General features: G+C 42.8%; 1 protein-coding gene across 5 annotated transcripts in view; it reads right to left on the bottom strand.

The window, feature by feature from the left end:
* The window catches only part of ENPP2 (ectonucleotide pyrophosphatase/phosphodiesterase 2), a 100,731-nt gene extending 80,623 nt beyond the window's left edge, over positions 1-20,108 (bottom strand). For 2 of the 5 annotated variants that reach the window (XM_019642116.1, XM_019642117.1), the window contains exon 1: positions 19,996-20,108. In XM_019642116.1, the coding sequence (XP_019497661.1) occupies positions 19,996-20,061 (66 nt within the window). In that variant the 5' untranslated portion in view covers positions 20,062-20,108. Of the gene's footprint in view, positions 1-18,673; positions 19,123-19,995 lie in introns of those variants that run through there. The other 3 variants (XM_019642120.1, XM_019642121.1, XM_019642119.1) reach the window with 2 other exon arrangements.
* Positions 20,109-20,413: the final 305 nt, after the last annotated feature.

The raw sequence follows: 20,413 nt of genomic DNA, 5'->3' as shown, positions 1-20,413 counted from the left end.
CTGCCATCACTTATCAGAGCTTTCTGAGTACTTTAGTACCTAAATTATCTTCTTATGTGATTACTTATAGGCTCCGCCCTTCATCTTCGTGCTTCTGGACACGTGCATTAGAAACCCGTGTCATAACTGCGCTCCCTTTGCCCTCTCTACCCGCTTCAAACACCATTTCATTGAGTCCTCTCTTATCCAACCTGTGATTCACTCCCATTCATTGACCAGAGAGCCCTGCACAAAATGCACATCTGATGACTTTTCCCTCCAAACTTAAAATCTTCCAATGGCTGCCAATCACAGCAGTTCTCAACATGTGATTCTTAGACTGGCAGGGTTAGAATCACCTGGAAACTTGTGAGAAATGCAAATCCTTCACAGACCTACTGAATCAGAATCTCAGGGGGGGGGCGGGGGGAGTAGAGCCCAGAGTCCATGTTTTGTCAAGCCCACCAGGTGATTCTGATGCAAGTTTGAGAACCACTGTCCTAGAAGATAAAATCCAAATTGCTTAGGAAGGCACCCAGGACTCTAAATCTGAAATTAAGCTCCCTGGATTCAGACCTCAGCTCTACCACGGTTTAGCTATGAAACCTGACATGACCCCTCTCTGTCTCAGGACTCAGTTTTCTCATTGGTCTCTAGTTCATAGGATTCTTAAGAGTATTACCTGAAATAATCCATGTAAATTGCCTAGCACAATGCTTGGCCCAGACAAATGATTAATAAATGGTATGTTTTCTTAATTAGAGAAATATGTGCTATTCCTTGATTCAGCTGTGCTCGCTCACACCTTCATTCCTTATTATATATTGTTGTGTTGGCCTAGAATGCCCTTTTCCACCTAATCTCCCTGGCCCACTCCAACATGTTCATGGAGAGTCAGGTCAGGTACCACCACTCCTCTGTGAAGCCCCCACCCCCGATTTTGCCCTTCCCATGCAATGGACTTCTCTGTCCTGCCCCCAAATAGTCTGTAATCTCTTTTTAGGTACCTCCATCCCTCTGGATATCTTCAAATGCAGGGACCAGTCATCCTTGCTCTCCATAGAATGTTGCCTCTTTGCTGGGAGATAACAGCCAGACAATAAATGTTTATTGAATGAAGTTACTTGGCATCAAAAAACTTGAATTGGAGCTTGAATTCTTGCTCTCTTACTCACGAGCTGTCACTTCAAGCCCACATTTCTTCATCTGTACAGCAGGGTTATTTGGCTAAAGGAGTGGCTTGTAACCCTTTTTTAAGCATGGAAACCTTATTTTCAAAGCAAATCTCAAAATGAATACCAACATCTAAGTTTGGAGCGGCTCCACTGTCAGTGGGAATGGCGAGTCTGGATCTCAACTCACCAGCCACTCCCTTCTCCCTACAGCACATTCTCAGGAACCTGGAAATTCAAGGAGTGCAATGAGTGAAAACGAACAAACAAAAACAATCAATAACTAAGTTAATTCCACTATTTAAATACAGTTCTAACTCTAACCCTTTGTTGTAGTATTCAGATACCTACACACACACCCTAAATCTGACCCAAATTGCCCCTCCGGGCCAGACCTTTCATTGAGGAGGGACAAAAACTCCCATTCTAGTCAAGCTCCTTCCTCAAGGGGTCCAAGTTCATTTCTCCATCCATACTTCCCCTCATGCAATTTCTCAGCCCTGAAAGTCCTCCTCTTTCCACTGTGCTCATCCAAACTATAGTCAATTCACAGCCTTCCCCCAAGCTCAGAATCTTCACAACAATCCTCCTCTCAACTGTAGCCCCCACTACCCCATCCCCAGCTCAAGAACCTACAGATTCTACCCAAGACATGTGCCCCTTGTCTCTAGGCTTCCCTGTTTTATTGAGTACTTCTCTCAGCAAGAAGAGCATAAATCCCAAGATCACAGGAGTAAGAAACAACTTGAGATAAGGACTAAGAACCTGGGTTCTAGAGTCCAACCAACTTGGGTCTGCCCCATTCAGGCATGAGACCTTGCTTAAGTTCTCTAAGATGCAGATTTCTTTCACCAAAAATAATAATAGTTCCTGTCACCCAGGGTTGATATGAAGACTACATGATACAATGCATGTTAAGTCAGTAGCTCAGTGCCTGAAATATAGAAAACGCACAAATATTGGCCATTATTGTATCCAGGAAGATAAAGCCTATACATCATCTGCTAGCATGCTCTCAGCATTTAGCAGACTGCTGGGCACATAATAAGCGCTTAGTCATGGCATGGGTTCTAGGAAAATTCACTTTACTTATGGTGAGATTATAGATAAATTAAAGTTAGAAATGTTAGGCACCACACACTCTTTCCTCATTCTCTCTAACCTCAAGAGAAAATAAGCAACACTTTGAAGGCAGCTTTGAAGGCACAGGTTTCAACTACAACAATAAAGACCTTTTATTTGGACTGGAAAGCCCCAAGAATTTGAGCTTCAACTCAAGAAATGTGTTTGAACTCAAACTGAAAAGGAAGTTTATGCTTGCTACTGGAATGGCATCATCACGTGCTTTACAGCACAATGGTACCCTCTCAGGGAGGAAGCAAAACTGCCATATCTGTGGTTTCCCTTCCAATCAAACAATAGCTGGAGACATTCAACTCACTAGAAACTTCCCCCTACTGATAAAAGACTTCTACAAAAAACTCACAGCTAACATCATCCTTCATGGTGAAAGACTGAATGCTTTCCTCCTAAGATCAGGAACAAGATAAGGATGTCTTCTCTCACCACTTCTATTCAACACTGCACATCTAGCCAGGGCAATTAGGCAAGAAAAACAAAAAAACATTGAAACTGGAAAAGAATAAAACTATCTCTATGCACAGATGACATGATCTTGTGTATAGAAAATCCTAATGAATCTATTAAAAAAACCTATTAGAACTAATAAATGAATTCAAGAAGGCTGCATGTACAAAATAAACATAAAAATCTGCTTTTAATATATGTTTAGCAATGGGTAATTTATCTAAAATAAAACTAAGAAAACAATTACATTTATAATAGTATAAAAAAACTCCAAAATACTTAGGAATCAATTTAACAAAAGAAGTGTAAGACATATACTGAAAATAAGAGAGCACCATTGAAATATATTATAGAAGACCTAAATAAGTGAGAAGATGTCCATGTTCATGGAGTGGAAGACATTATTGTTAAAATGGTAAGAAAGTGAAAAGCTGGCCCACAGAATGGGAGAAAAGATTTACAAGTCATATATCTGATAAGAGTCTAGTACCCAGCACATACAAAGAACTCTTACAACTCAGCAATAAAAGACACAAAACCCAATTTTTTAAATGGTCAAAGGATTGGAATAGACATTTCCAAAGAAGACATACAAATAGACAATAAGTACATGAAAAGATTCTCAAAATCATTATTTATTAGGGAAATGCAAATGAAAACTACAAAAACTACAATGAGATACCACTTCATACCCACTAGGATGGCTAAAATTAAAAAGATAATAATGAGTGTTGGGAAGGATGAGGAAAAATTGTAACCCTCCTATATTATTGGTAGGATTGTAAAATAGTGCAGCCACTTTGGAAAACAGCTTAGCAATTCCTCAGAATGTTAAAAAAAGAAAAGAAAAGAAAAAAAGTCATCATATGACCCAGCAATTCCATTCTTACATATATACCCAGGAGAGCTAAAAACAAATGTTCACACAAAACTTTGTACATAGATATTCATAGCAGAATTATCAATTGATGGATGGATAAACAAAATGAGATAGATTCATACAATGAAATATTATTCAGTAATAAAAAGGAATGAAGTCCTGACACATGCTACAGCATGGATGAACCTTGAAAACATCATGCTAAATAAAAAATAGCCAGACATAAAGGCCACATATTGTATGATTCCATGTGTATGAAACAGCTAGAATAGGCAAATCCAAAAGAAAGAAAGTGTATTAGTGGTTGTCAGGTGATGTGGGAGTGACTGCTTTTGTGTTTGAAGTTTTGCTTGGGGTGATGAGAACAGTCTAACATTACACAGTGGTGATATTTGCACATCTCTATGGATGTATTAAAACCCAATGAAATGTACATTTTAAAATGCTGGACTTTATGGTTTATGAATTATATCTCAAGAAAAGTTGCTTTTAAAGAGAGAGAGAGAGAGAGAGAGAGAGAGAGAGAGAGAGAGAGAGAGCAAGCTTGTGAGATTATCCCTGCAGGGAAGCAAATTCTGAAGCATCTGAACTCACAAAAAAAGGCATATTAACCTTGATCTTCAGCTTTCAGGTCAGTGGCTTCAAAGCTGTCTCCAGAGTCACCTCAGTTGCCCTCTAAACCTGACAATTAACAGGAGGACCAAAGAGAGAGTCGTGGTGTGGACCTATTTTAACCAGCCCCTGTATTTGATGAAACCCTCTACATTCCTAAAAATAGGAGGATTTCCTGGGACTTTCTCAAAGCATTTCAGGCCCTCTGCCATACCACTTTCATCAGGTTTCCTGTTTCATTTTACTTTCAAATCAAATAGCCTAAGAAGAGAACCCAGTTCTCGCCTACAGATCTCAATGAGTTTGAACCTTAATGACAACAAACTGTAATCAAAGTTGGTGGGAATTTAAGAACAATGCCTTGGAACAGCATCAATGGACCTTGAGGGAATTATGCTACATGAAATAAGCCAGACAGAGAAAGACAAATACTATATGATCTCACTTATATGTAGAATCTAAGAACAACAACAACAAAACCGAGCTCATGCATACAGAGAACAGATTAGCAGTTGCCAGAGGTAGGGGGGTGGGTGTGGGTGAAATGGATGAGGTAAGTGGGTCAAAAGGTACAAACTTCCAATTACAAAATAAATGTCATGGGGACGTAATGTGCAGCATGATGATTATGGTTAATAATACTGAACTGTATATTTGAAAGTTGCAAAGAGGGTAGATCTTAAAGATCTCATCAGCAGAAAAAACATTTTGTTAACTACAGTGTGGTGACAGATGTTAACTAGATTTATTGTGGTGATCATTTCACAATATATATAAATATCAAATCATTATGCTATACACCTGAAACTCATATAACATTATGTGTCAATTATACCTCAATGTTTTAAAAAAGAATAATGCCTTGCATTTGAAGAACACTTCTTAAAAAGAAAACACACACAGCCCCGTGTGTCCAAAGAATCAAGATTCACTGACTCTTCCCACTTTGCAACCAATCAAACGGAAAGGCTGTTCATAGGCAAGATCACAGAGCTAAAGTACCTCTGCCTGGAATAGCATGACAGCTCAAAGACAAACTAGATGAAAAGAAAGGAAAAAGAAAGTAGTATGAGTTAGTTATACCATATCTGGCATGGAGGAGACACTCCATAAGTGTTAACTAGTATCTAGTAACTGCCTGCTCTTTGCCGGGTAACACACTAGACGCATTTCCATATATTGCCTTATTTAATCTTCATAAAACCCATTACAGTATTATCACTGTCAATTATATGAGAACACAAGCTCAAATATATCAGGCAACTTGCCCAAGTTCAAGTACCTATTAATTTGGGGAGCCATCTTTTCTCTATGGTTTTCCAGTGAGGATTACAAAACTGGCAAGATCTAAAAGGAACGTGAATTTCAACTATTTGCTAGAAGAAACCTGGCAAAAGTCCATGAAAAGAAGAGACTCTGATAAACGTTTGATAAGTCTTGGATACTTGATAATGTTTCCTAATTCAGAACACGTCAGAAGCCACGGATAAATTTCTATTCTAAGGCTGACCTGGTTCTGACCAAAAAAGGAAGAACCGGTTGGGCATGAGGAAGTGACCAGAACTGTGGGCGTCACAGCCCTGTCATTTCAAAGCTCCTAAGAGATCAAAGAGAACGCTCGTCATTTTGAGACAATGCCCTTAACTTTGGAAAACCAGAGTTTTACAAATTCATATAATATTGATTCGATGCAGATTTAGCATGTGTAAGTTCTAACTACATTAGCTAATGCTTATTGGAAGTTACTCTGGGTCAAGTACTACTTTTTATCAGGGATATTGATAAAAAAATCAAAAAAGCATGTTTTAATTGGGAAATTGGGAAGTCCACAGTTTGTTAAAACACACTCTAGTGAGATCCGTCATAGAGGTATGCTATGGGTGTGTGCAGAGGATGCTGGGAACTGGCTCACTCAATCTCTATTCCACCCCTTTCCCAGGGGGCCTTCCTGTCTTACAGTTTTTTTTTTGTGTGTAGAGTGCATTATACATACACTTTATTGACCCTGCCAGTTATGCTCCTAAGATGGTCATTAGTCACAAGAAATTTGGGTAGCAGAATTGAGACAGGATCCATCTTCCTGCCCTTTCAGTAGGAAGTCTAGTGGGCAACCAAGACTGTGAAAATGGGAGATTTACTGCAATATTATTTATTTTGGTGTCCATTCTTCACCTTCCTAAGCATCGGGAGACATCTGTGGGGTTGACAGAGACAGTAGCTTCCTGATTGCTGAGTCAAGTATATGGGGATATGTACTTGAACTCAATATTCCAGCGACAGCTAGCTGCCAGGTACTATGTACTATGTACCATGGACTGAATCAAAATTCGAGACTATTTTGACAGGTTGAAGTCAAGAGTTGGAAAAAAATGGAGAGAGAGCCAGATCGATCTGCCTGGGATAATATTCTTGAAAGAGAATGAAAAATTCAGTTATACAACTTCACACTAAAGCAGTCCAGCATCGATGACAATTCTTATAAAAGAACATGGAAGTTTTTGTTCCCTGCAAGCTCAACAGGAACTCGTGCTTGACCACAATTCTAAATGACCTCATTTTATCTTAGGTTCCTTTAATGAACAATTACTCCCCAGATCCAGGAGAGGAAAGCTCAGCTGAGCCTAGGACAGCCTGGACTCCACCTGGATTGTTCATTTTGGGTGTCTCCTTTTAGGACGTCACTACTAGATAGCATGGAGAGAGGCGTGATCACAATGATGAGGCATCCATACCACCCAATCCATTCACTCATTCGTTTGTTTATTTATTCGACACACTTTCGTTGAGTACCTCATATGTTTGAGGCATTGGGGATGCAAAGTGAACAGAATAAAGGCTCTGCCCCATGGGGCCCACATTCTAGTGAGAGAAGGAATAAGATGTTAGGTAATTGATAAGTGTTCAGAGAAACATAGCAGAGCAAGAAAACAGAGAGTAATGGAAAGAGCTAGTCTCAGTTGGGTGGCAGTGAAGGTCTCTCTGAAGAGATGACATCTGAACACGAATCTGGATGGAGAAAGGGAAGAACTAGGTGTCTTCAGAAGGACTCGCAGGTGGAAGGCTCTGAGGTAGGAGCAGCCTTGTGTGTGTTTTAGGAAAGCCAGTGTGGCTGGAGTGGAATGAGAGATGGGGGACCCACAGCAGATGATATCAAAGAGGCCATCATAGGCTGCTTCACGCAGGCCCTCACAGGTCATAGTGGAGCCTTTGTGTTTCATTTTGTGTGTGATGAGAAGCCACTAGAGGGATTGGAGACAGGCAGTGACACAAAAGGCTCACTCGGATTGGTATTTAGAGACTGGGTATTTAATAAGCTCCCCTTGTGGCCAATGGTTGAGGAACCTGTGACTGTGTGCGGAGCCCTGGCTAAATGATGGGAGAAGGTGGATGTGGCTGTCTTTCTTAAATACTCAAAGAAAGGGTAATGCAAGACATATGAGTTTGATTGTGTGTACTACCTTGGACAAAACTAGAATTCACAGAGAAGTATGTTTCCTCTCATACTATGAGGAGCTTTGTAGCCATCGGTGCTGCCCGAGTTCTCTTACAATAAAAAAAAAAGAATTGACAGTCACTACTCAATGAAAGACTGAGCGATGTTGGTCAGGAATTCTTGTAAAGTATCTAAACTCAGAGGAAGACTGGCTATACAACCTGCAAAGTCCTTTCCAACTCGAAGCATCTACTGTTTTCCTCTCTTCTTAAGACTCTCTCAAGAGGGAGTTGCATTCTCTCTCTGTAAGGACCAACAAAGAGCTACTCAAACAGACTGAAATAACCAGAATTCAGTTTTATTTGTACTGGATAATTCAAAAGGAAAGGTACACACCTTGTTTTTACTCTTTCGTCTCTCGAAGGAAATACACCTATAGGTACAGATAAGTATGTGGTTAGATATGTAATTGGTGTGTGCAATTTAATTTGTGCCAATTAAAGGGAACCCTGGTCAGGTCTGGGCTAAGGAAAGGAGAAAGAAACACCTTTCACAAAGTCATTTGATGGACCCAAACAAGGGAGGAAGTAATATATTTCTGGGTAGTATACGAGAAGATGGGGGTGGAGGGAAAGATAAGCTGACCTTAATTCGCCTCTCCCAGCCTTATAGGTCTCTCGTGATCCTCTGTAAACAGAGCCACTGCAGAGTTGAAATCCAGTAACCACAGCTTGCCACTAGAGTATTACGCAAGAGAATGCCGAAGTTCTGGCCCTTACGTTGTCCCGCTAAGCTTCTGTGGCTCTTAGTAGAGATGTTATACAACTTGATAATTGCTAAAACCCTGAGCTGTCAGGCTTGGTTGGAGTCATGGCTCAGATGCTCGCTAGCTGTGTGGCCTTGACTGAGTTAAGAAACCACGCTAGGCCTCCGTTTCCTCACATGTCAAACAGGGATTGTCCCAGCGCCTTCCGCACAGGGTTGCTGTGGGGATTAAATAAAATCACCCATGTAGTACTCATAACAACAGCTACCCTCTATTGAGGACCTAGAATGTGCCAGACATCGTACAGAAATCAGCTCACTGGATATTCTCAACAACCTTGCAAAGGACATATTGCTTTCTCTTTTGACAGAGGCTCGGAAGTTTAATTTGCCCAAGTTCACACAAGTTCATTCAAACTCGGGTCTGCCTAATCAGAGTCCAGCTTCTAAGTGTTTCTTGCTGTAGTCCACACCGTTATGGTACATTTATTTTTATTACTTTTAAAAGAAAGTCCTCCAATCTCCCATTTGGAGAGCAGTGGGGTTTTTCGGGAGCGCCTTTCACAACTCAGCAACAGCACAGATTCTGTCAACTTTCTCACTTTGGCACCAACTAGAGGTTGGAGCCCTTCTACCAGCGTATGCTTTTGTGTCATCTAATCGCTGCAGCTGGCTTTGCATGCCTTCAGGTTTGGGGCTGGGTAAATCTCGGTCACAGACGTGACCAGTCTTCCCTCCCTTTCTCTGCAGCTGTTTCCACTTCTTCCTAAGAATTGATAAAAAGTCTGAAGCTCTTATTTTTGCAGTCAGGCTCATGTGACCTTACCATGGACAATGCCCTGGTTGTTTTACCCCAAAGACAACAGAGTTGATGCAATGCCAGTGCTAAGAACAAAGATCGCCGCCTGACAGAGCTGAGAGCAATCTTTATATATTGGTGCCTCTGGCAACACCCACCATATTCTAATGATAATAGTGACACTATGCACACTAAAGGCTACGGTGTCCGCTTGCTAAACATTTAACATAGGATTTAGCATTCAGCCACTGGCTCATTCATCCATTAATGCAGCTAATATTTTACTGAGAACCTATTATGTTCCAGGAGGCACTGCTTTAGGCCCAAAAGACATCAGCAACTAACCAAAGAACCCAAATAGCTGCTCATGGAGCTTACATTTTATGGGTTGGAAAACGACACAAACTATAAAAATATCTCAATGAGTGATAAGAGCTATGCATAAAGAATAAATAGGGAGGTAAGAGTGATAAGAGAATGAAGTGAGCTCTTGAACTACACAAATAAGGCCGTTGGGACAATCCCACTTGACAGATGAAGAGTTTGAATATTTGTCCAAAGTCACCCAGTCAGTGTTAGAACAAGAATCTGTCATATTCTGATAATAACAACAATAAATATCACAATGATTATAATCATTACTACCTATTAAGATAGTGTTATAATCGCATGAAGTAGTTACAGAAATACCATTTTATGAGTGAAGAAACCAAGACTCAGGAAGATAAAATAATTTGCTCAAGGCTACACAGTGAAGAGTTGGAAATTCTTCTTACTAAACTGAAAGTTCCTCAAAGACAGAGATTATATCCCCATCATCTCCTGAAAGTTTGACAACTTTCTAACATAGAAAGCATTGAACTTTCTACATCTGGACCAGATGCATCTGCCAGACAGACAGAAATCTAAATACCCAAGAAAGATGGCTGCCGATTCTAAGTTTCAGGACTGCTCGACCTCGCTTGGCAGTGGGTTGCAGTATAATTAGCATCGCAGCCAATACTACCTTTGAACCTCAGAGTGCCAAATGACATTCACAGTTCAAGACGCAATGGCAACCTGGTCGCATCAGCCTAACCGCTCCAAAACACCCACCTTCCCACGCGGACCTGTGGCCTCGAAAGGCTTGTTTCCCTCTGCATTAGATTTGTGTTTGTCTAGGAATGGGAGGAATAAGCAAGCGAGATGCACATGCCTTGCATTTTAATCAAGGTCAGATCCTATGGAGTCAAAGGGGCATTTGTGATGAATTAGAGGGGCGGCATGCGGACCATTACTGCATCCCAACTCCAGTCCCACAATGCTGTTCTCAACGCTCCTCAGCAGTGGTGCCCACAGCTGCACTTTGCACTTACATCCACGTACATCATGGCTTAACTCACAGTAAATGATGAGAATTGCTGAATGAATGATTTTCCTCATTGTTGCTCAAGTTGCTTCATGGGAGTACCACACAGCTAAATAGAAACATTTGGAGAGCAGGTTTCTTTTTTTTTTTTTTTTTTTTTGAGTCATCCTGCTAAGTATTCAGTTCTGAGAATCAGCTAAACCCAGGTTCAAACTTCAGTGCCGCCGCTTACCAGCTGCTTGAGTTTGGAAACTGATTTGTTGGACTTCTCTGCTCTCCTGGAGCCTTCAGTTCTCAGCTCAGGCAGAGAGGCCTTCCCTGACCACATCGCCTCCCCACCCCATGATTCTCCTCTCACCCCACCCTTGTGCCTTGCAACACTTACCCTAATTTTTGGCATATGTGCCTCTCCCGCTGGACAGTAATCTCCATGAGGTTAAAGATCAAGTCTATATCCCCTTCCCATTATCCCCAGAGCCTGGCACAGAACCTAGCACAGAGCCTGGAACACAGACATTCAATTAACAGCAGTTGAGTAAATTAACAAAGGAAAAGAATGGTGAAGAAAGAGGAAGGGAAATGTAACCAGAGTGTGGAGGGCTGAGGCAGAGGAGAAAAAGGATCAGGCAAATGCCCTGCAGCTTTACTCTCTGTGAAATGGCAGCAGGGTTGCTGGGGACTTCTCCCATAATGCCATGCTGGAAAAATTGCCAAACCCCGCTGATGATGTCCACGCACATTCATGCCGCTTCACTTTGGCAAAGTGTCCAGCTGTCTTGGCCACTGTATTGACTAGCCATTGAATTATTTGTACATAATGTTGAACATTTTCCCTAGTCTTTTCAAGGCTTACACTCCCATCTCTCTCAGGGAACAAGCTAATCTCCTCAAAAGATCAAAGCTTTTCTAATACGCTTAATATGCACTACATGCAGATTTTATTCCTAGTGATTCCATACACAAAATATCTTTTGGAGGGTAAGAATTACTGGTAAAAACTGACTTCCCCCCACCCCCTTGTTTTGGTCTAAAAATCAAATTATAGAAGGAGGTGTTTCTGAGGAAACTTGCTTGTCTTATGTTATTTAGGAAGGTCATTCTCTGGTAGCCCAACTATATTTTCAGTCAATTTGGAGCCACTGGGAGTGGCTATTAGGACTATAAATATCAGGTAACAGTAATAAGAGGTTTAGAGTCCAGCAAACACTGGATGAACACCCTGTAACATCTCACAACACGCCTTCCCAAAGCAAACATGGCCAGTCAGGGACTAAAAGATGTGCTCAGGCCAAATAAAGAAGCCGGAAAGAGTATCTTTCCTAGCTGTTACCTGACAAGAAGGGGAGACTGTGCCCCAAGAAGTGTTCTGTCAGCCAACCGTGCTCACAGCTCACGGCCTTTCCAAACTCTTTCTTTTGCTCCTACTTTGCAATAATTCTTATTTGAAGTAAAAATAACAAATGTTTTGTGGACCACGCACCAGGTACTCTTCTAATACATTTTTAGACATCATCTCATTTAACTCCAGCTGTCATCATGCAACTAGGCAGTGTTACCATCTGCAATTCATGCGGGTAGAAAGTCAGGTAGAGAGAAGTCGAGTGGTTTCGCTGGGGTTTACACAGTGCGGCTCCAGAGCCTCAGCTTAACCACCACACCATCCCACCTGCCTTGTCTTTGAGACGGATGTTTTGAATAAGAAATCACAAATCGGTTTCCCTGTTGTTAAACCCATTTAAGACAAATGTAGTTGACAACCAGCCTTTGGAGCAGCTGTCGTAAGAACAGAAGTTCTGGAATTCAACAGACCTCGGTCTGAATTCTAAGAACTGTGAGGCTTTGCCCAGTTAAACCTCTTCGGGCCTTCATTTTTTCATTCTAAAAATAGGAATAACAGTAACTCTTTCAGAGGGTGGTTTTAAACTGGTCAGTATAGGCCAACTTTTTCTGTAAAGGGCCAGATAATAAATAGTTTACGTCTTGCGGGCCATATACCAACGATCTCTATCACAACTACTCAACTTACTATTGTAGTGTGAAAGCGGCCCCAAACTATATGGAAATACATGGGGGTGGCTGTGTTCCAATAAAATTTAATTTAAAAAAACAGGTGGTGACCAGATTTGGCCTGCAGGCTACAGTTTGTCAACCCCCAGTGTTGAGGATTACATGAGATCATGTATGGGCTTTGCATGATCCCTAGAATACAACTCATCAAACACAGTGGCAGAATTATGGTTTCCGCATGAGATAGTCAATACTTTCAAGCTGGGTTAAAAAACAAACAAACAAAAACAAACAAAAACAATCCCAGCTAAAATCAAGGAAATTTAACACTATCAGGCACCTGTGAAGCCTTCTCGGGTAAGGCTGTATAATTTGCCTAGACTTTTGAAAATTATCAATACTCTGCCTCTAATACTACGTTATAGGTAGAGTTGCCAGAGACAATCCTTTTTTTTTTTTTTTTAGTATTTTCAATGTTTGGGACATATTAATACTAAAAAAGTACTCATCGTTTATTTAAAATTGAAATTGAACTGGGATATCCTGGGGGTTTTTTGTTGTCTGTTTGTTTGCTTTTTTTCTTTCAAAATCTGACAACGCTGCCTATAGACCTCGATGGTTCACAATGTGGGAACCACTGGTTTTATTTATAACAAGAATAACCCAACACAAGCAACATCTTGTTCTTTCTGGGAGGAAAAGAATTGCATTCTTAGGGAATTATCCCCAAGGTTCAAAACTAATAAGTCCCCTGGGTAGAAGCCACTGAAACACTATGAGACCGCCAGTGCTCTGCACTCACGGGTGCCAAGAACAAGCTTAGGTCACCCAAGGAAAAAGTGCAATAATCTTGCATTTGTTCCTGCTGATTAAAGTCAAGCAGCATCCTGGAAAATGTGAGGCGCCCCTCACGTCACTATGTTGAATTAATATCTGAGCAGTATTAACGATGGAAAAACTCAATTATATCCAAAGTTTCGCAGTTGGATTTGTTGGTAATTAAACTGTGTACTCAGAAAGCCCAGTTTGTCAGTAAACAAACCTTTTGAGCGGAGAAGAAGTAGTCTGTGCACGTTATCACAGGCGCCTGAATTCCCGATAAATATTTGATAATGAAGATGTGGGTGGAGTAGGTGGCTTCAGGCAGCAGATATCCTCCAACAAGTAGGATTATAAAATCATTTAGGGGGGAAAAAAAGAGACATCTGGCTCAGCATGCCAAACCCAGGACTTTTCAAACTTTAAAGAAGGAAGATGATATTTGACATGTCCATGAAGGTGAAGGGGCATCGTGTTTTAATTAATTAAAACAGTACAGGATTTAGTATCAAAAGGCCCATGTTTGAGTTTCAGCTCTATCCCTTCCAAGCTGTGCAACCTTGAATAATTCACTTAGCCTCTCTGAACCTCCGTTTTCTATCCCTAAAACAGAGGTATAAGGAGTCCCATTGCTTATGCTTTGGTCAAGGTCAAAGGAGATAATGGATATAAAAATGATTTGCTAACTGTAAACAGCAACGCACTGTCATCTATCATCCCTACAAAGAACAGCAGAGTCTCTGGTGACTGAAGAGCAAAATAATGTTGCATGGCATGCTCCCAGCAGAAACCATGCTAAAGGCATTATGCTCTCATGAAATCTGTATTAATTTGCGAAGAGCTGCTCACAAACTGGGTGGCTTCAAACACATAAATTTATTGTCTCACAGTGCTGGAGGCTAGCAGTCCAAAATCAAAATGTTGGCAGGGTTGGTTCCCTCTGAGGGTTGCGAGGGAAGGATCTATTCCAGGCCTCTCTTCTTGGCTTGGAGATGGCCACCTTCTCCCTGTCTCTCTTCCCCTCATCTTTCGTCCATGTGTGTCTCTGTGCCAAAGCTCCCCTTTCTATAGGGATGCTAGTCATACTGGATTAGGGCCCACCCTGATGACCTCACTTGACTTTGATTACCTCTGCAAAGGCTTTGTGATGTTAATTTTGTGTCAACTTCATTGGAGTAAGGGATGCTCCAATAACTGGCAAAACATTTCTGGGTATTTCTGTGAGGGTGTTTCTGGAAGAGATGAGCATTTGAATCAGTAAAGAAGAGGACCCTCGCCAATGCAGATGGGCATAATCCAGTTCATTGAGGCCTGAATAGGACAAAAAGGCAGATGTCCTTATACATCGACACTCCTGGTTAGGCCATGGACTCAGACTAGGACGAACACCATCAGCACTCCCCTCAATTCTTTGAACTCAAACTGAAACACATCATCCATTTTCCTGGCCTCCAGCTTGCAGATAACACATCATGGGATTTCTCAGCCTCTATAAGCCAATTTCTTTTCTTCTCTCTCTCTCTCTCTCTCTCTCTCTCTCTCTCTCTCTCTCTCTCTCCCTCTCTCCCCTCCCCCCCCCACACCTCCTTTCCTCTCTCTGCCTCCCCTCTCTCTTTTTCTTATACAAACACAAACTCAATAATTTGCAATTGACTTTTAGGACCCATGCACAATACATTTTATGTCTATCTCTGCACATTCCTCCCCAAAAGAAAAAGTCAAAATAGACTACAATTTATTGATAGCTTTTGGACTCCTCATCCTTATGCTGTTTCTCTGAGCAAATGTAATCAGTGTGTTATGCCTCAATGGATGTCAATGATATTTAATAAAACAGGAATGAAGACAGAGCCCAGTAGTATACCACCAAAGACATCCATCCATTAATCTATCTGTTAATCATCTCTCCTTTAAGAAATATATTCAACCAGTCATTAATTCAGCCTACATACATCCTTCTCATCCAGAAGAACATCACAAGATCTGGGCCCTTCCTGAAATCAAGGTTTTAAATTCATTAATGTGAGTTGAGTATAACCATGTTCCGGGTGCTTTCATATACTTTTTTTAGTTAAAATTCCCAATACCTGTTATTCTTTTTAATACATAATAAAACTATCACTCCTAGAGAAAGTAAATTTACTAGTAAATGTCAGAGTAGGGGCATAAGGCCAGGTCCTGTGACTCCAAGTTCATGGCCAATACCTCTCATGGGGTCCTCTCAAAGGAGAAAAGATGCATAACTGGACTTATGCTGGCTCCTATTAATCATTACCTACTCTCCCAACTATCTATTGAAAGAATTAGCCCTTTGATTAGAGATTCTCAACTTGAGGTTTACAACAACTCAAGAGGGTCTGAGTGTAGGCTTGTATGAAATCCATGAAAGTTTGTGAAAAATGTCATGTATTGTATACGGTGCCTTTTTTTCTTAGATTAATGTGCATCCAAATCTCAAAAGAACCATGGCTTCAAACAAGAACGTGCAATTTAAACAACTCTCTATAGAACTTAATCATTGTTCACCTTTCTGTCTATATATTTCTCTCTTTAGAAAATCAAAATCGAATTCTCTCATCTCAAGTGTCCCAAAGCCTCTCTCAAAGCCTCATCATTCTTTAGAAGCTCTTAGAAATGTCGCCTGCTGGCCCCTTCTGAGGCCCCTGGATACCTTCTCTGGTATCAAAAGACACCAGTATCTGTCTCTGATATCATTTTATCAAGGCTCTCTTAGAAACCCACCTCTTTTGGCCTTCATTGTCCTCTTCCCATGCCAGGTTTTAGCCTGAAAAGGATTCCTTTGCCTTCACAAAGCCAAAGCAAAATTGCAGAGGCCTTTCATGCAGTTTTTCCCAGCCTCGGGCATGGTTAGGAGAGATGAGGGTACCAAGAGGAGAAACCCATCAGTGGAGATGTGGATTGGAGAGGGAGCTGATAGACCCTGAGACTTGGGCATTGTCTCAAATACCTAGAAAGTCTAAACCCTTCCTTGGTTAAATGAGTGGAAGACTGTGCCTTCTCCTGATAATCATGGTTGATCTCATCCTTCTTTCTTCACTATATTGTTTATATGTGATAATTTCCAGATATGCTTTCGTATAACTGTCATCCTGGTCACTGCTCGAGCATAGCAGACAATGACAAGAACTGCAAAAATTCACAAAACTTCATTCAGCCTCCCAGGGGGGTCCAGGCTCTAAGCGTGCTAAGATAAGGAGCTGATTCCTGTTCTTGAGGAGTTTACAGACCAGTGGAGGCCAGACAAGTAAATAGATAGTTTCAATGAAGAATGGTAAATGCTCTCACAGAAGGAATAAAGGACACCCTGGGAGAATCTAGGCGGGCCACCTAACACATTCTGGAGGACACAGGGGACAGATGGTCTGGGTCATCTTCAAGAGAAAATGGCTCTCAGCTGAGTCTTTAAGGAAAAATAAAAGTTAGGCACAGACTTACGAGAAGGATGAGGAGGAAAGCCACGTTTAGCAAATAGTTTAATCTGCCTAAACTTGCACACGATGTGCATAAAGTGTGCATTAAAATGTGCATGAAATGTGGAGAGAGTGTGAATGATAAGAGATGAGACTGAAGAGGAAAGTAAACTCATGTCACAGAGAATAATGCAGACACCAACGTTATTCTTAAAAGAAGAAAAATTGGAATCCACTGAAGACTTTTCCGAAAGATCCACACGATCATCAGATCATTTTAGAAAGACCGTGTGACACAGGACGGCAATAAGACAGGGGCCTTGGGGGTGGGCAGCACGGCCTTCAAATGAGACGCATGGGAAGTCATGATCAGAATAGACCTTAGGGTGGTGCTGACTTAACCTGAAAGAGTAGCAACAGAGCTGGAAACACAGGTGTGTGAATGAACTGTATTAAGCAGGCGGAGAAGACAGGACTTGGGGACTGATTGTCGTGAGTGAAAGACAGGAAGTGACCTAGGATGATTTCGTTGTGTCTGGCTTGGACAACTGGCGATGCCATTTGAGCGGTGGAAAATAGAAGAGGAGGAGCGGGCCTGGGAGAGGAGGGAGAAGACAAATTCAGTTTTGAATACGTTGACTTGAAGGTGCTCCCTGGTACATCACAGTGGAGATGTTCTCTAGAGAAGGTTGGTATCTAGGAGATAAATAACGAGAGGCGATAGGCATGTCCGTAGGGATGGACGCCATGAGAACCCCGTAACCTGATTGTGAGGACATGGAGATGGTGAATGGAATGTCTCTCTTTCAAGGAATTTGGTGGGAAGGAAGAGAAAATGGAGAGGGCAGCTAGCGGGATGAAAGGACGTGTGGAAGACCTCTTATCCTCTGTGGAACTGGGTGTGTGATCAACATAAACAAACACCAGTGCCGGCTTCTCTCTTGTCCCGCTGAGCCCTGGAAGAGCTTTTGTTTTCATTGCCTTTATCAGTGAGAAACGGCTCTGGCTTAACCTGTGAAAACGAAACCAGAGCGAGGCAGGGCAGACATGACATCCGGAACCCTTTGACCCACCGCTCTCACCTGAACGCAGGAGGTGCCCACTCCCTCCCCACCTGCTCTGTTTGCCCTGGGAGATTTCCAAGTCAGGATCAAAAGCCCCCCTAGTCAGCTAAGACCCCCGGCTCCTTCTACTCTTATCCAAAATTTTTGCTGGGTGCATTTGAAAGGCTCGTTCAAATAGTTAAGTACAAAGGGCCAAGAGACTGGCCCGACCCAGCGCTGTGCACGCCAATCACCGTCTCTCCTTTGTGGAGCCCCAGAGGAGACCCTGCGGTGCAGAAGAGATGATTCGATTTCCTTTGGACCCCAGAGAACATGCCCGAAACAGATGGCTCTCAAAAGCCCCATCCTTCTTGCAAAGCCCGTGTCCAACAGGCAATAAACACAACGCAGAGCCGCCTCGCGGCCCCACGAAGACCGAGCGGGCAGTACCCTGCGACCGGCTGTGCACAAGCGGGCTCCCACTTGGCACCGGTTCGAGACCCATCCACGGCCCCTCTCTGCACGTTCCGCCGGCTCATTTTCCGAAACGAGGTTCGGATTTACAAACCCACACATTCCCCTGGCAACGGAAACGCAGAATGAGTTCAGTAAGCCTCTGCATCTTGCGCGCCTGGAAACGGCTCCAGCTGAGAGTACACGGGAACGCAGCCCAACAGGGACCGTTTTCCGGCAACTCTGGAGGCCCTTTGCAAGGCTTCTCGACTGACAGAACAGCGGCTTGGACCCGGGAGGGAGCCCAAGCAATGGAAGACCGGAAGAGAGAGGCGCCTACCGTACCCGATCGGCGTGGCGGGTCATGCTGCGGGCGTCTGGGTGGCTTCAGGCCCCGGCGCTGCGGACGCGGCCTCTGCTGCGGGCCGGCGGGACCTGTGAGCTCTGCCCCGAGTAGCTCTTGTTTGCACTGGGCCGTTTGCTTTTGGGATTTCTCCAATGCAGATGTAGTCAGGGGGCCGCTGTCCCGGGGGACAATGATTCCATTGGAAGCTGGCCTTTGACAAGTCTCACACATGACCTTTGACTAAAATGGCTTTGGGGAAGGAAAGTGTCCCAGAGGCTGAAGACGGGACATCCAGGGCAGCGGCCCGCGCGTTCCCACCCCCAACAGTGCCAAGTTAATTTTTCATCTCGTAATCTTTCCAGGGGAGCCTCTGGGAGGTTTGAGTTGCCATTTCTCCTTCATTCTGCAGGATTCTGATCCTTTCCGAAAGGATTGTGCTGCAGCAGTTCCCTGCTACGGGGTTGCTGAGTCCTCAGAATTAGCATTTCCAGGTTAAACGTGGGCAGGCCTATATTGTATAAATTCCTCTAAGGCTCTCACACGAATAATACCACAGTTCCCCACCCCCCACCACCCCAGAGAATGCTCCAGCTTACAAAGGGCTTTTCACAATCCTGCTGTCATTTGTCCTCCCCAGACCACGCAAGGGGCTGAGGGGGAGGCTCTGCTGCCCCTGCCTTTTTACACATAAATATAATAAACAGAAGCCCCAGCAAAATAAGGCATTGGCCCAATCACCCAACCAGAAAGTGAACTCAGGGTCCCCTCCTTCGGCGTCCTGTCCACACGCACGAACGCTCCGCTGCCCGGCCAGCTGACCCGCCACAGTAACTCAATTACAACACGTAAACCCATAGCATAATATAAAATTGTATTGTATGCTATAAAACAACATGAGCTATAATTATTTGAATTTTTTGAATTAGGAAAGTGGCTGTTAGAAAATGTTTTAATATAAGAGCTGTTTTCGGTTATTGTTTATCAATTGCTAAATGGATGCCGTGGGACCCAGACTGGCCACTCTGAGATAGGGGTACAAGCCAGGGCTTCCTGACTGCTACCAGAGACCATCCCTAGCCACCATCAGAGCCATTTCCCCTCCTGTGTCTGGGTCCTTCCAGATGGTGATATGCTAAACAAAAGGGAATGGGGCTGTGAGCTGGTAAAGAGAACCCTGAACAAAAAGTCAGCATCCCAGAATTGTAAGACAATGCGGAAAGGTATAATGGGGGTCTGCAGAGATACCCTAGGGCCACCTGGTGGGTCAGGTGGCATCCTCATTTTTTCCAGCCTAGAGAAGGGGAAAGGGGATGATACTCACACTCAGTTTGGAAGAACGGGAAGGAGTCTGCCAGGAGAAGGACATCATCAACCCAGACAACACCATCTACAAACACTGCCAGGTGACTTGGGCGAACAGAAAACAGTTCCTGCAGGCAGGAGCACCAGGAGAGGGAGGCTGTGTCTAGGGAGGAGGTGTGGATTGGACTCTGACCAGCCTCCTGTGTCGCTCTAGGAAATGTGTAATTCATCCTGCAGTGCTGAATGGGTTAATATAATTGGCCCTGGGTTATCAATTCAGAAGAAAAGGTTATAGGAGTCACAAGTTCTACAACAAGAAACACACACACACACACACACACACACACGGTGTGATAAAAAAAATACAGTGAATATCTAAATAAAAATATTATTACAGTAAAAGACACATTGCCATTAATCCCCCTCAAAAATACTCC

This window comes from Hipposideros armiger, unplaced genomic scaffold (assembly GCF_001890085.2).
Source record: "Hipposideros armiger isolate ML-2016 unplaced genomic scaffold, ASM189008v1 scaffold_65, whole genome shotgun sequence".
Classification (NCBI taxonomy): domain Eukaryota; kingdom Metazoa; phylum Chordata; class Mammalia; order Chiroptera; family Hipposideridae; genus Hipposideros; species Hipposideros armiger.
This window is presented reverse-complemented; position numbering and strand designations above follow the sequence as displayed.